General features: G+C 40.1%; 1 protein-coding gene across 5 annotated transcripts in view; it reads left to right on the plus strand.

Annotated features, from left to right (window-relative positions):
- TMEM255B (transmembrane protein 255B) overlaps window positions 1-13,308 on the plus strand; it is a 110,424-nt gene that overhangs the window by 37,591 nt on the left and 59,525 nt on the right. For all 5 annotated transcript variants that reach the window (XR_014713640.1, XM_084643805.1, XM_084643807.1 and 2 more), the window contains exon 4: window positions 9,545-9,634. Coding sequence is in view for 4 of the 5 variants with exons in the window: in XM_084643805.1 (XP_084499931.1) it covers window positions 9,545-9,634 (90 nt within the window). In the remaining variant the exon portion in view is untranslated. The remainder of the gene's footprint in view (window positions 1-9,544; window positions 9,635-13,308) is intronic.

Here is a 13,308-nt window from a genome sequence, read left to right on the forward strand (position 1 = left end):
GCTCTCGAGCAAAGTCTCCATTACAGCGATGCTATTACTGAAGAACTGACCTTTGGAAAGAATGGGCTGACAGGCCATAAATTGTGAGGCACATTACCTAGTGCAGCGATAAGCCACCTTAATAGCCCAAGAGTGAGCACTGGTATAAGAGCCTGGCCTGTGTTAATTCTCTCCATAGAGGCAGAGCAATGGTTTCAGTCAATGATGGGGGCAAAAGCTGCTGTTGTGAAGAAGTCTGCGCAAAAGAGGAGGCAGAGGCCCCAAATCAGAGTATGTTAATTAACAATTGAAGATAGGAAAAAATAAAAAGTATCTGACAACACAGGCGGCTCTCTACTGGGAGCAGCACCTCAAGCAGAATGCAATGAGATTTATTCTTAGTTTTACAGGTTATGAAGCTGCCATAGCAACAGGTGCAGTTCCTGGTGAGGATTGTGCCAGGTATTAAAAGTCCTTGTATGTTGCAGATGGTGATATAGTATGCAACCCATTTGTAAACTTCTGCTCTTATAAGTATTAATTGGTGTGCTGAAAAAGTGCAATGAACTTATTTGACTACATCTTGAGCACTAAGCTTAGAGATACATGGAAACACAAATAGTAAAAGCTCCACAGAACCCAAGTATGCATCTGATAAATTAGTTTTAGGAACAGCTACAACAAACTGCCTCCTGTATTTCTTTACTAAATTAATTTGCTGTGCCCCCTTTGACTATATAAAGTGCTTTGAAAACCTGTGGTGTAACATTTATGCAGCTATTTCAGTGGCGTCTCCTTTCAAACCAAAAGGCATCAGATGACAGTGTTTCTCAATTTACATTGATGCAGATAATTGCGACTGCCTCTACTTGGGGGGAAAAAAACGGAGATTTGATGAGGACCACAATACACAGAGACTCCAGAGCCTGTTTAATGCAAAAGCAACCATTTACCATGAGTAAAATATTCTTGTTAGTTACATCTTATGCAGTAGTGATTTAGAAAACAAAAAAATCCATATATTTTTCTAGAGATTGAGCTATTAGCCTAAATGCAGAGGGTGATGTATCTTGAGAAACATCCAGCACTCACAAGTGATTATAACAACAATCTTAATTTAGATATTGCCTTTGAGTGAAGGCGAGGAAGGGTTGATTCAGAGCCATAAAGGAGCCAGGTATGTATCAGAGCCACAATCTTGAGCCTAGCAGGTCTTATAGGGATGTACTTTGCCCTGAAGGCAGATGGTGGGGTACCAGCATACAACAAAATCATACGCTGAGAGACACTACACATTGATCTAAAATATGAAAGTCATGTCAGCAAAGGCAAACTTCTAAGGTTCAGAATTTGGGTGCACTTTATAAATGTCTCCAAAACTTGTAAAGCACCATCTCACGCCAAAACATGCTACTCCCTGCCACCTTCTTCCCCACTACAGGCTATTCATCTTTCTCCCTCTCACTGAACAGGCCCACTCACTACCACCCACTGTCTTGAGCTGCCATTGTGAAGAGACCCAATGGTCTTATATACCCGTCTATATGTGTAGGGGGGAACCAACTGGCGTGGCCAAACTTCCTAAAATTTCATATCCTGTCTTTCCAAAGTTTAACTTCAGCTAGCTTCCCTTTGTCCAGCTGCTAATTTCATTCAGGCATTGGGGAAACCTGTATGCTGATGGCTTTTGCGTTTGACATGAACCATAGGTAAAACTGGGTATTGTCTGCGTGCTGACGGCTTTTAAGCCCGTGGCAGGACAAAATCTCATCTAGCCATTTATATAAATGGCTAGAGGAGGGTATTGAGTCCTGTAGAACTCCACAGATGAGAACTTTTGAGATACATCAACAGTTGTCTTTTGCAACAGTTTAGGTGCAATCAGATAGGGGGGTGAACAATCTCATTAGTTAGACTTCATGGTCAATGGCATTGCATGTTACTGAGAGATTGAGGAGTATGTGTATGGGTTCGAGATTGGCCCATTGCATTCTAGGGTGTCTCACGTCGCACGAGAACAACAGCAATGTCTGCAATAGTGAGCAGGAAGGAAACATTTCAGGTTCCACTGCTTCCAGAGAGACGGAGTTGGGGCAACATCGTGACCACTTGTGCCCCTAGTAGTCAGGTGGGCTGAACAGAAGGTGCAGCACTCTTATTAATTGCACGAGAACTCAGAGTTGACAGCATCCAAAACTTCAAAAATGGGTGTTCAAAATTTGGGGATACTTTGATGATGTCTCTTAATTAAGTCATGTACAACCAGAGTACTATGACTAATAATAAGACTTGCGATTTTTAATACGGATGGAGTCTGACACAGTGAAACCTACACATCTGTTCTGTTCTTTTAGAAGGCAGTTATGTTCCCTAATCCACTCTTTCTTTAGCTTTTCCCATTTCAGTATTTTATATTTCAGCGGGGCTAATCATGATAGTGTACTCTCTATCCAGTAATAAATGCTTGAGGGACTGTTCCTTCAGAGCGCTAGTCCAGTCCTTTTTTTCAAAAATATCTCTGTTAAACAGCTGATTTATGTTTTTCTTTTGATTATTCACTTAAGACGGTTTTCACTGTCTATTAATTGACTGTACATGTTTCCCCTGGAAACAACCAAATTATTGTATTCTGTACCAGTGCCAATAATATGTTCCAATAATAATAGAGGTGGAAAAGTTCAGTTGCATAGCAATATAACCGTTAAAGCAGAGATTTTTACTGAATCAATGTTAAAAGGAATTCTTATTAATAAAAGTATTTACCATATAAAACATGATAGTCAATATTAAAATGCGTGTGAGAGTCTGTCATTGATCTGAACCTGGGTTATTTTTTTTAAATTGACCCCTATTTTTCACTGGCTGCCACTTAGTAAAATTATCCGTTGCAGTTTATTTACTACTGCTCTTCTTTCCCTGTCAGTGACCAGCAGTTGGAATGTTTAGTAATGTAACGACTCCAGCAGTCAGACTAGTCATGAGAATAAGCTTTTGAATTTACAAGATTTCTTCACTTTGCTGTCTTAGCTGCATTTTTTGTGAAGTCTCTCATTTTGTAGTTTGATTTGTCTCTCACTAAGAAAAACACGGTTGGAGAGACCATATTAGTCTGTAATTTTATTTTAAGATATTCTTTGTTCTGTTTTCTATTTGTTTCTTTTTATCTTTTTTGTATCTGGAGATATTTTACATAAATTTTGAATGAACCAAAAGAACCCAGCTGAAGTAAGGCCTCATTCTGTCATCTTCACTCACACCACATATTACCTTACTCCACAAGTTGTTCTATTAATTTCAATAGGAGATCTCTCAGGGTAAGGGTGGGATTCACAAAGGTATTTAGATGCCTAACTCCTTCCCCCTTTTGTTTTAATGGGAGTTAGGTGCCTAAGTAAGAAAGCTACCCTAAATTACTATTCAATCTGAGTAAGGGTGGCCGAATCTAGCCCAGAGTCCATCTTTTTGAAGTCCATGAAAGTGTTTGCATGGGTAAATGATCATTAACGTGAAGGAGGGCAGCAGAATCAACCCCACAATTTCTTACAAAACCACAGTTTACTCTGTACCTTTATGTAGGCATTTCTTATAGATGTACTCAGTATAGGAATTGTGAGACTGAAAGTTAGCAAAATCTTGTTAGATGATTTAAGTGATTCTTGTGAGGGGAAAACATTGATTTTTGGAGTGTAAATCATCAATAAGTTGCTCATGTGTGAAATAGGAAAGGCAACTCTGGGTCAGTTTCCAGTAATTCATTCTCAGGTCAGATAGGCAATTTGGTAGCACCCGGATGAGTACACTAATTATTTGAGTAACTGCTATGGCTTGAAAAACAAGATAGAGATATATTTGAGCTTCATGTAGATTGGCCTGATTTAGGGTTTTTGTATGTCCACTGTCTTTCAGATAAAGAGATCATAAGTCTTAGCAACTGTACTTACACTGTGATATCACAGTCCAACTTCCCATAAGTAACTTTAATGATAGCTCTGTGTGCATGAAGAGATGAAAGGATATATTAAAAAAGCACCCATGAATTATGTCATTTGAAAGATGTGGGCCATATTGTGCCATCAGTTTTTAAGCAGAATTTCTATTGATTTCATTGACGTATTTTATTTCAAAGTGGGTGGTACAATATTACCCCATATATATATATATATATATATATATATATATCACATGATGCAGGATTGCAAGATCATAATTTGGTACTGACACACTATACATTTTTCTGCTTGAAGACACTAGTGTCCACCAATGCTGCTGTAGTTATGGGATGTGAAGTTTTAAAGTCTAACTTCACTCTTTCAGGGCTTCAGAATGAATATGTAGTGATTTGCGCTGTGGTGAAACATGGTACTCTATATAAGGTATCAGCTAGAGGGAAATTATTATGAAATTATAGGTGTCCAAAAAACCAATGATTTACTTTTATTCACCTGTTAATTCAAAACAGCTGCTTTGTTAAAATTCTAATTCTGCAGTGCTGTATTCAGTTTTATTCTTCAGGATGAAAAGCTTTGTATAAATATTAGATAATAGTTAAAAGTGAATATTTGTATATGATTAGTTGATTGTGAACTGGATTCTTCTGTTTTGTTTTTAAATTAAAGCGCCAAGTTACAGCAGTTACTTATAACAGCAGTATCATATTGCCTTTATATAAATTCATGGTACGCCCACATCTTGAATACTGTGTGCAGATGTGGTCGCCCCATCTCGAAAAAGATATATTAGACTTGGAAGAGGTTCAGAAAAGGGCAACAAAAATGATTGGGGTATGGAATGGCTGCCGTATGAGGAGAAATTAATAAGACTGGGACTTTTCAGCTTGTAAAAGAGATGACTAAGGGGGGATATGATAGAGGTCTATAAAGTCATGACTGGTGTGGAGAAAGTAAATAAGGAAATGTTATTTACTCCTTCTCATAACACAAGAACTAGGGGCCACCAAATGTAATTAAGCAGCAGGTTTAAAACAAACAAAAGGAAGTCTTTTTTTCACATAACGTACAGTCAACCTGTGGAACTCCTTGCCAGAGGGTGTTGTGAAGGCCAAGACTATAACAGGGTTCAAAAAAGAACTAGATAAATTCAATGGCTATTAGCCAGGATGGGCAGGGATGGTGTCCCTAGCCTCTGTTTGCCAGAAGCTGGGAATAGGCAACAGGGGATGGATCACTTGATTACCTGTTCTGTTCATTCTCTCTGGGACACCTGGCATTGGCCACTGTCTGAAGACAGGACACTGGGCTAGATGGACCTTTGGTCTGACCCAGTATGGATGTTCTTGTGTTCTTAAGATGGATGGATCAAAACAAAGTCTGTCTTTCCCAGTGAGTGTTTATAATGGTTATCAGGGTTTCCAAAAGAGGCCAGAAGAGAGAAGGACGGTAGAGAGAGAGCAGGAAGGGATATGCTAGAAAACCATTGAGGAACAGAAAGAAAGTACAGGGAAAGTGGGAAAGTCTGCATAATGTTTGCACAAACTGCCTTTCTGCACAGCATAGCTTAAATGATAGCATAGGCAGTCAATTTGGTTTGGGAGCCTGGCTTCTCTCTAGTTTGTCAAATTCAGTGAATGAGTCACCTCAATCTTAAATTGAATTGATGTGTGTATGCCTAAAAATTTGCTATTACACAAGGATGTGCTATAAGATTCTCTCCCTACCTATCCACTGTCTTAAATTTTTAAAATTAGCCCATATGTATTAACATAATGACAGTGACAGAATATGATGGAGAATAATGGCTCTACATCAAGCAAATAACACATTTAAAAATAGAGGCTTAAACAGAAATAAAGAGGGCCAAATTTTTCAGTGGGTCTCTGATGTCATACCAGCAAATTTTCTCTGTGTGAAACCAGCATTTTGAAATGCAATTATGGGGCTTTTGCCTGCAAATGAATGTATTGTGTGGAATGTGTGGGTGCTGTTTTAGGGGCCAGTTTGATAATTCAGACCTAGATTTTTCTTGGGTACATCCTGTGCTTTTAAAGGAGAAATTACTGTCAAAGTAGCAAATAACAGACATTTTCAAAATTCTCTAATGGAACTATGTGTTAGAGGTACTGTTGTTGTCTGTTCTATCAGCTCTCCCACATGTATCTATTTTCTTTCTTTCTTTTTTTCCTTCTTTAGAATCATAGCATCATAGAATATCAGGGTTGGAAGAGACCTCAGGAGGTCATCTAGTCCAACCCTCTGCTCAAAGCAGGACCAACCCCAACTAAATCATCCCAGCCAGGGCTTTGTCAAGCGGAGCCTTGAAACCTCTAAGGATGGAGATTCCACCACCTCCCTAGGTAACCCATTCTAGTGCTTCACCATCCTCCTTGTGAAATAGTGTTTCCTAATATCCAACCTAAACCTCCTCCACTGCAACTTGAGACCATTGCTTCTTGTTCTGTCATCTGCCACCACTGAGAACAGCCTAGCTCCATCCTCTTTGGAATCCCCCTTCAGGTAGTTGAAGGCTGCTATCAAATCCCCCCTTACTCTTCTCTTCTGCAGACTAAATAATCCCAGTTCCCTCGGCCTCTCCTCGTAAATCATGTGCCCCAGCCCCCTAATAATTTTTGTTGCCCTCCGCTGGACTCTCTCCAATTTGTCCACATCCCTTCTGCAGTGTGGGGACCAAAACTGGACGCAATACTCCAGGTGTGGCTTCACCAGTGCTGAATAGAGGGGAATAATCACTTCCCTCGATCTGCTGGCAATGCTCCTACTAATACAGCCCAATATGCCATTTGCCTTCTTGGCAACAAGGGTACACTGCTGACTCGTATCCAGCTTCTCATCCACTGTAATCCCCATGTCCTCTTCTGCAGAACTGCTGCTTAGCCACTTGGTCCCCAGCCTGTAGCGGTGCATGGGATTCTTCCTTCCTAAGTATAGGACTCTGCACTTGTCCTTGTTGAACCTCATCAGATTTCTTCTGGCCCAATCCTCCAATCCTTTCTTTATTTCCTTCTTAATAACTTAACTCTATTGTAAGTGAAAACTAAACCATCATGAAGTAAGGTTTTAGAGATCTAACTTGTGACTTAAACTCACAAATGCAAGGGGAGTCATAGCTAAGGTTGAAGTTTCAGGTGGGAACTGTGAGCCAGGTTCAGTTTGTGTATGCTGAATTCTGCTGATACAAACCCAGGTACAGAGTCTCCAGAGAAATAAGTTTTCTGAGTGGAGGGAGGTTGCAGTATTAGAAAGTATCCAAAACCTCTCCTCCACCAAAAGGAACATGGTGGCCAGCGAAGTCCCAAAAATGAGTGGTGGCAATGGCCTGGAAATAGTTATGGCCAGGGCAGTTGTGAAATACTCTGAGCACATGTCTCCTTAATAAGCTTCTGCCAACGAGGCTGCTCTGGCCTTTATTGGTCCTGTGTATCAATGTAATGCATGCTTGGAGTTCTGGGCATTACCTATTGTCTTAGTGTGGTTGACATGTCAGCTGTGTAATATTTTTGTAATTTGTTTTTAAGTGATGAATTATGTGCTTGGAGGATGATGTTACAGTGATAGAGTGCTCGTTGGGTCACAGGCAAACCACAAGCCTACTGAACCCAATACTTAACTAAGAATAAGCAACTGTTATTGAGAGAGTATGGCTGGCATAAGAATTGGTCTCTATCTGTTAAGAGAAGGGTAACACTGGCCCTTCTGTTCCATGAATAATATGTCCTTAATTGATTTTAATTACAATCTGAATGAGATAATTGAAATCAAGTTCAGAACTGTCACTAGTAGACTTGTAAGGCGAAAACCAGCAGTTGTAGATTATTGTTATTGTGATAGCAACCAAATGTGCTAGGGACTATAAGATACACAGGAAGACAAACGACTCCCCTGTTGCTGCTCCAATGTGTTCTCCTTCCATCTCTATGGTTTAGATTCAGACTGAGGAAGAGACTTGGGAGAAAGCAGAGGGTAAAAACCCATAACCACTTCAAGGATGCCCATTTCAATGTAAGTCTTTAAAAATGGAGGATTCCATGATGGTGTGAATAAGACCTTGTCTACACGACAGGGGAAATTCGATCTAAGCTACGCAATTTGAGTTACGTAAATAGCGTAACTCAAATCAATGTAGGTTAGATCTACTTACCGCGGGATGTCGACGGGAAGCGCTCTCCTGTCAACTCCCCTTACTCTTCTCCATCCGGTGGAGTACAGGAGTCCACGGGAGAGCAATCTGCGGTCAATTTAGCAGGACTTCACTAGACCCGCTAAATCGACCGCTGATGCGTCGATCACTGCTTGTCAATCCCCTGGTAAGTGTAGACAAGCACTAAGGATCTGTATAGCTTCACCTGCCTCCTGTGGTTACTGGCAGCCGCTCCTGTAAGGGGGAAGTTGGCCTCTGTTGGAGTCAATGTGGGGGAGAGCTAATGTTAAATAATAAAATAAACCTTAAACCTCCTGCACTGCACCTTAGGAATAAAGGTTCTGATCCTGCAAAGACTTATGTAAATGCTTAAGTTTATATTCTACGAGAAGTCCTGTTGAGATCAGTGGGACTCCTCTCAGTACATAGAGGTAAATAGGATCAGGGTCAAGGTGAGAAGATTTTCAGGGCAAATAATTATTTAAGATATATTAATTGACTTAGGTGGCTTAAAAGGTTGAGAGGGCATCTGTAAGTGCACAAATTACCATAGCTCCTTTTCTTATACTCTCTGTTTCCCTGCCACTCCAGCACTTCTTACCGAGCATTGATATATCTCTGTCTACTGTACTTAGCTACATTTCCATTATTGTAGCTGATGAGTATTATAATATAGTGTGTATGTGTGAATGATGTGCTATAATATTTAATTGTAACATACTAGGGCACTTCAAGTTGGGATATTTTGATGGTATTTCTGCTCTTGTTTTGATTTTAAATAAAATAAAATGCTTCATCTTAAATGTTGGGAAATGTTTAAACAAACTCCAGGAGAAATGAGGTGATTCCAGGCAGTTTTGGAAAAATCTTATAAACAATGTGGAGGAGCTAAACATGGAATATAATATCAGTCCTCAAATTTTTCTAAGGGGAAAAAGAATCAATAAGCTGGTTGGGGTAGGAAAAGCTTTCTTACAGTTGACGGATGTGCATTTGGCTGGTTATTAGTTTGTTGCAAGGTCCTTATTTGTGTGCGTGAATTGCTACTGCTGTAACAAAGCTTTACAGATTTATTTGAGCCAATGGAGAAGTGCCTCTTGTCTTTGCCATGCTCCCTACAGAGATCACTGCTGGTTTATTTGGTACACTTGATTTAGGAGAAATCACCATTGAATTTAATAGCTCTTACAGCTTTTTTCATTTTTAGTGGAAAGATTTAAGCTTTTCCAGCAGACTGGGCTGTACATCAATTCAGAGGAACTGGTAGCTGCAAGAATTTCTACCTTGTTGCCTTGTGCGACTGGTATTCGCATTGCAGTGGTGCAAAGTGAGGGATTACATTTGATGACACAAGTGAAACGTCTCATTCTAGTTTGTCAGAGCAATTTTTTTTTATAATTGTGTCTCAAGAATTGCACGGAACAAGTTGTTAAATCCGCTTTTCTCTTTCTAGTTGGTAGCATCCATCGTGTTTATCAGCTTTGGAGTGGTAGCAGCATTCTGTTGTGCAATAGTTGATGGAGTCTTTGCCGCACGACATATAGTAAGTATGGTCCTTAATATTTTTTCTTTTGGTTCAGAACGCTCATGGCGCTTTCAGTAGAAAATATTTTCTTCTGAGTTATGATAAGCAATGTTTTAGTTACTTGGTAGCCCTTCTAGTTAGAGAAATGATTTATTCGTTGAAGATTATGCCATTCCTGTTGGCAGAAAACTGATTGCGGTTTCCTATTCATGTCAAAACTTAGAGATGTTGCCAAGAATATGTTCATGTCTATGTGAGTTTCAGCTACTGCAAAAAGTTAAATGATACAATGACAGGAGCTCACAGACTACTGCCTGCTTAGGAAAGTGAGGATATTTCAGGCTCCCCACAAAGCTTTTTCATTATTCAGAACTCCAGACATACAGAAGCCCTAAGCATGGCCAGTCAGGATGTGGAACGCTCCAAATTCATATTGTTCAGGGTACATATTGTTCAAAGCAGTCACACTACACCATGGCCCAGCACAGGGGTGGCTTTGCCCCAGGTCCTTTCAAGAAAGGGAGTGGGGTACAACAGAGGAAGAGAGATCATTTTGATGGAGAAGAAGATAGAGAGATGGTAAGGCTATGGTTAGAGATAGAGAGGATGGAAAGTTCTTTGGGAACTCCTACCAAGTGACAAACAACCCCAACCTGACCATCTCCCAGCTGCCTAATGCTCAACCCACCAGAGTGACAAGCATCTTCGGTCTATCTTCCAAAAGCCCCATGCAGCCCCTTGTTCCTCACTCTGCAATGACCTTGTCCTCCTTCTGACCAAAAAGACCTCACAACTGTGTTTACTTCACTAGTCCATTTATTTATTAGGTCATAGAACATTTATTATTTGTATTACTGTAGCATCTGGAAGCCCCAGTCATAGACCAGGATCTCATTGTGCTAGGTGCTGTACACAAACAAAGCAAAAAGACAGTCCCTGCCCCGAAGAACTTGCAATCTAAGAATAAGACCAAAGACAACAGATGGATGATGCAGACAGACAGATTTGAATGTGGGGTTATTTGAATATCTCAGCTGACATTCAGATTTTTATCAATCCTGTTTCTTTTTCCTTTGTATTTTTTTTAATTCCCTTAAAAACAAGGAAATCAAGTGCAGAAATCTACATTAATGCATCCTTTTGATTGAGATTTTGTATAAATGTCAACAAATGCAAAGTTAAGTTTTTAACAGAATTGTAACTCAGATACATTGCACACAACATCACATATTAACTAAAAATACACACATCACACACACTACTACATCAGACTTACACTGGTGTGACTTAATTGATGATTCCTGATGTGTAGTGGTGGAGCAAGTGGAGGCTAGGACCCGGATGCTTTTTTCTTTGTCATTATTTTCCCCTCCAAAACAATGTGGAGACTACAGCTGGGTGATTTTTTTTTTTTTTGACTGAATCTTTTTTCTGAAAAATGCAGATTTGGGTCCGCTGAAACATTTAGTGAACTCGGGTCCATTCTGGTGAATTGTTTTGGTTGGAAAGAAAAAGAGAAAAAATTTGGGAACATTGAAATAGTTTGCTTTGACATGTTTCAGTTTTCACCAAACTGAGGAGGCGATGGTGGTAGTAACCCCTTTGTACTCAATGGCCCAAGGCACTTACCTGGGATGTGGTTCGAATCCCTGCTCTGGAGTAGGGACTTGAACCCAATTCTCTCATCCCAGGTGAGTGCCTAACCACTGGGATATTTGGTATTCTGGGGTGGGTTTCTCTGTCTCCTCTGTTGAAGCTGTTCTATTTTGTATACATAATTACATTTTCATTGGAGCAGGGACTGGAACCTGGCTGTTCCCCCCCGCCCCCTTCCCTCCTCAGGTGAACGCCATGAGCACGGGCTATAGAGCCCCCCCCAGTCTGGTTATTATTATTATAAATAAAAATTATACTTGGAGAGGAAGAGGAACTTTAGTGATTTTGTTACTTTTTAAAAAAAATTGTTTTATGGTTATTACATGATCTGGTTTAATCTCCTTCTCTTGTGACTGGTAGGTTTTATATTTCAGCTGTGCAAAACCCTTAGTATCTCAGTTGAAGGTGATTTATATTGATTAATTATTGTGATTTTTATGATTATAAATATGTGATGATGATGAGCTTTCAGTCTGCTCTGAGCAATGAGGCTGCATGCTGTTGTGTTTTCCTGGAGCTGCCTAGGAAATACTGGAACTCCAGGAATCACAGTCTCCCTCCTGGTTTCCTTACTGCTCTGGGGAAGTAGTAAAGTACTCCAAGTCAGTATCAGGTGCAGCATACAGTTACTGATGCATCAGGAGTCAGGACAGCTATGCTGACCTGTGAGTTGTAGAGGGGAAGGCTGTCCTCCCTTCTCTTGTTCAGTCTGGGAATGTAGATGCTGTGCAGAGTTGCTTCCTCTCTTGCCCTGTGAATGCTGGTGTGGGTTGCTGGCACAAGGAAGCACTTTATACGTGGTTACTCCCATGTGTCTGTGTACAGGACAGAACAGAACAGGGTCTGGCCTAAACTGAGCATCAGTTCAGCTTTTTGTAACCTCTTTGCCCTTCCATATATTTTTGGCTCTATCTTATTTATGGTGTGGCTTCTTTATCATCTCTGATTTCTTTGCAACTCATTCAGAGGAATAATGCTGTTATTAATATAAATATCATATTCACATTAATGTGTGGAGTGAGATCTACAAATATGTTAGTGAGGCAGATTTGTGAAATCTGCCAGTAGGAATAGTGTAGAATTCATCAGCACCATGGTATCAGAGAACCTTTTTAGTATGGTAAGGTGTGTATTTTTAGGGTTCATTCCCTGATTCAACCCTCACTATGAACAAGTGACCATTGTGTATGTATCCAAAAGTGTGTGCAATCCATCAAAATACTAAAGGGTTAGACAAAGAATGTCACCTTCTCTGATGCATGGTATTACGTCTGAGGGCACTGTGTAGGAAAAAATCTCAAACACAGAGACAAATAACAGCCCTTTAATATTTCTAGGGACTTGCTTAGTCATTCTTCACTCTCTTGCCTTTCAGTTCCCTGCACTTACTTTACACATCTGCTCCAGAAACGACATTTCTCCCTTATCTTGGGCAAATAGTAATATCATGTTAGTATATGTGTATACTCTCATATCTGAAGAAAAATGTCTCAGTAATACCCACCATTTATATTCTTCCCATGTATATCAGAGTACAAATATCTGCACGCCTCTTTCTGTCATGGCATGCCCTTGGAGTGGCCTTATTCGTACAGAGCTGTGAAGTTGAAAGGGGAGTTCTGGGCCTAGACATTCAAAGGCTTGTCACAATGCAATTTCAAGACACAAGGGTGTTGCATTGCCCCAAAGAGAAGGCCCATAGCAGTCTTGGATGTAGTTCAGAATCCAGCAAGTCAGCGACTAAGCCCATTAAATTGCAGTTGTCATCTGCTCAGTGCTGGACAAAATACAGACGTTTGTCCTTGAGATTTACTCTAAAAAGAAACAAGGCAAATTCAGACCTGTCACGAGGGCCATCGGGTAAATCCAGTGAAGTTTACACTGTTTACCTATTTACTCTGAGTTTGATCCATACATCTTTCTTCAGTAGTACAGTACAAAGACTTATTTAGCGATATTGCTAGAAAATTAGAGATCATGCAAAACTTATCATAGTCACCATCCAACTTATTCCATTCTTAGCTGCCTAACAGAGA

The sequence above is a fragment of the Lepidochelys olivacea genome (assembly GCF_965140295.1).
Source record: "Lepidochelys olivacea isolate rLepOli2 genome assembly, chromosome: 1".
Taxonomy (NCBI): Eukaryota; Metazoa; Chordata; order Testudines; family Cheloniidae; genus Lepidochelys; species Lepidochelys olivacea.